Source organism: Phytophthora parasitica (assembly GCF_000247585.1).
Source record: "Phytophthora parasitica INRA-310 unplaced genomic scaffold supercont2.3, whole genome shotgun sequence".
Lineage (NCBI taxonomy): Eukaryota > Oomycota > Peronosporomycetes > Peronosporales > Peronosporaceae > Phytophthora > Phytophthora nicotianae.
Genome location: NW_008648989.1, coordinates 2,249,851 through 2,252,565, shown reverse-complemented (window position 1 = coordinate 2,252,565; position 2,715 = coordinate 2,249,851). Strand labels below are relative to the sequence as shown.

General features: G+C 48.3%; 1 protein-coding gene across 1 annotated transcript; it reads right to left on the bottom strand.

Annotated features, from left to right (window-relative positions):
- Positions 1-262: 262 nt before the first annotated feature.
- Positions 263-1,823, bottom strand: PPTG_01874 (hypothetical protein; the record flags this gene model as incomplete). The annotated part of the gene is made up of 4 exons (XM_008895268.1): positions 263-433; positions 497-827; positions 896-1,134; positions 1,695-1,823. 4 exons carry the CDS (start codon positions 1,821-1,823, stop codon positions 263-265), a joined length of 870 nt encoding a protein of 289 aa, XP_008893516.1.
- Between the last annotated feature and the right edge of the window lie 892 nt (positions 1,824-2,715).

Genomic DNA, 2,715 nt, shown 5'->3' with positions numbered 1-2,715 from the left:
TATTCTAGCGTAGGTGTGTGGTGCTCTCAGATGACCTGCCCAAATTGAGTCATGACACTCCTTGAAAGCGATGGGCCACAGTGCAGGAGGCAAAATCACTCGACGTCCGTGCACCGTGTGAATCAACACCAACCCTATTGTGTTTCCACCTTCATGCCTCGGTACACTTTCGCTGTAATCATCTTCTGGGCCAACCTGCTCTTGGCTTGAGCGGCGATGACTTCGTCGTCAGTGAGCTGAAGTGTTTGTCCGGCTCGAGGTCTTACCACTTCACGTTCTCTGTGTTGTACGCTCGACATTGTAAGGCGCTGTCCATTGCCGAATCGTCCACCGTTAGCTCGTACATGCTCGTCACGTTCATTTTCACCGCGAATTGCTTCATCACGCTGTGCTCCATCTGCTCGTCGTCGACTCTCCGGTTGTTGCGGTACTGCTAGTCGTTGACTCGTCGCGTCGACGCCGCTTGAGGGTTTCCTCGTGAGCCTCGGGGTTCTACCACTGTTGTCTCTTGGCGCATTTCTCTGCTTCGAGGTGCCGTAGGTCTTCTCACATAGCGGTCTCCTTTAGCTTCACTGCCGTCGAGAGTTCCTGGTGTCTCCTTTGCTTCCGAGTTCTCTGTCCGTGTCGTCAGCATCTTCTCGTCACTTGCCAGTTGTTCAGTAGTTGGTTCTCTCCGCACAGTCTTGGACGACTGCGTCGCTTCTTCAAGGGCCGTTTCAGCACGCTGATCCAAACTGCGTGTCGCCGAATGCGTCTCTAGTCGCCGTCTCTCCGCTCGAGTGAAGGGTCGGTTTGTCGTCGCTGGATCCACTGCTACGCGGGTATTCCTGGGTCGCCGACGTATCGTATTCTCTTCGCCTCGATCACTTGTACTGGTCGTTGCCGCAACTGTCACTGACTGTATTGCCAGCTCTGTGGCTCCACCGCTTTTACAGGTGTTGCTCGTCCTCGTGTTCCGCTCATTGACCGCTGTTTCGGTTGCGCCAACTCGTCATCTGGCGTTGCACGTGTCGCCTCCTCTCCAACACCTGGCGACTTCGGCTCGGCCGTGTCGCGGTTCTTGGTCTCGCCCTCAGTCGTGCCGGTTTCTGCTGTTTTCGTAGCACCGACGACGTCTGGCCCTTCGTCTCCTGCCTATTGTAAGCGACATTGAACAATGGGCCAGGAATTATAACCTGTACAGAACAGGCTGTAACGAGGCTAATATTTGTCCGTTTCATTTAAATGAAATTGCTATATATATCTTAGTGGTTTGCGAAGGCAGTGGCACTCTTCAATTAGCCACAAGCCTCCTTTTGAAACTGCACGATGTCGGACAAGCACGAGTATTCCCCGATAGAGAGCAAGTGATAGTGAACAGCTATGAATTCTTCAAAAACCAGAAAGAACACGGCATGTTCAAGGGCATCAGGACATGTCAATTGGTATCCGATTGCCTACGCTGTGCTCCCAACACAGTTGATTCCGTGGTTAACGAGAAAAATAAAAATCCAACGACAGATTTTGAGGTAATACATCTTAACTGATATTGTAACAACTACCTTTAACAATTAATATTTGTACAAAGGCTGGCGAAAATGACAGAGGCCGAAAACGAGATTATGAGCTGACAGATATCGAGCCAACAATCCGTCAATTTATTGAAAGAGAAAATAAAGTTGTACGCCCAACTACTGCAACCCGTATCAGCCTACATCTCCACGAAGTGACGGGGATTCTACTTGCTGAGCGTACAATGCAGCGATTTTTAGGCGAGCTGGATTTTCGATACTTGAAAGGCGAAAAAAGGCACATGTACGCAAACTCTGAGGCGAATATTGCATTTCGAAACAAGTATCTACAAAAAAAATTGCGAATCGAGTTGGGGAAGCGGTCGATCGATCTGAGGTGTACTTTTCGTCACGTACAGAAGATTGAGGACGAATATGTTGCTCTGCAGAAATCACTAGAAAATTAACTGAGAACAACCGAACACCTTTATATTTTTTTCACCATCCTGACTGAAGGATTGCATGTTAAATCTCCAGAATCAATCTGCGACCTGGTGAAATCTCTCTTTCCTTTTGTACATATGTTTTCAAATCTAGACCAATCATAGATCTTAATTTGGTGCGCCTTTCCCCCGAATATTGCGCCTCTTGGAGTGGCCATTTTAAAATTGATGGAAATTGATTAAAACTGATTGCAAAATCAAAATGTAAACGCGTGATTTGACCCTATATCTTAATGTCGATATAGGTTTTTCCAAATCTTGTACCAATTATACCCCTGTAGATTCTGGCCCATTGTTCAATGTCGCGTACAATACAGCAGCTCTCTTACGGCAGGTGCTCTGGACAAGGCGTCAGCTACTACATTCGTATTGCCAGGTCGATACTCTTTGCAGAACTAGTATTCCTGAAGCGTCAAGGCCCACCGGTTGAGTCGTCCAGTCAAGATCGCGCTCGTCATCAGCCACTTGAGAGCGATATGGTCCGTCACGATGGTAAAGCGTCTTCCATACAGGTAGGGACGAAATAGTTTGATTGCCTAGATCACCACCAAACACTCCATCTCCGTGATGGTGTACTTGCTTTCAGCTTCGCTGTTCACTTTGCTGGCGTACACCACTGGCTTCCATCCGTTTCCTGCGTCCTGCATTAAACATGCTCCAAGTCCAGTGGTACTTGCGTCGGTCACAACTCTGAAAGGCAGTCGGAAGTTCGGGTAAATCAA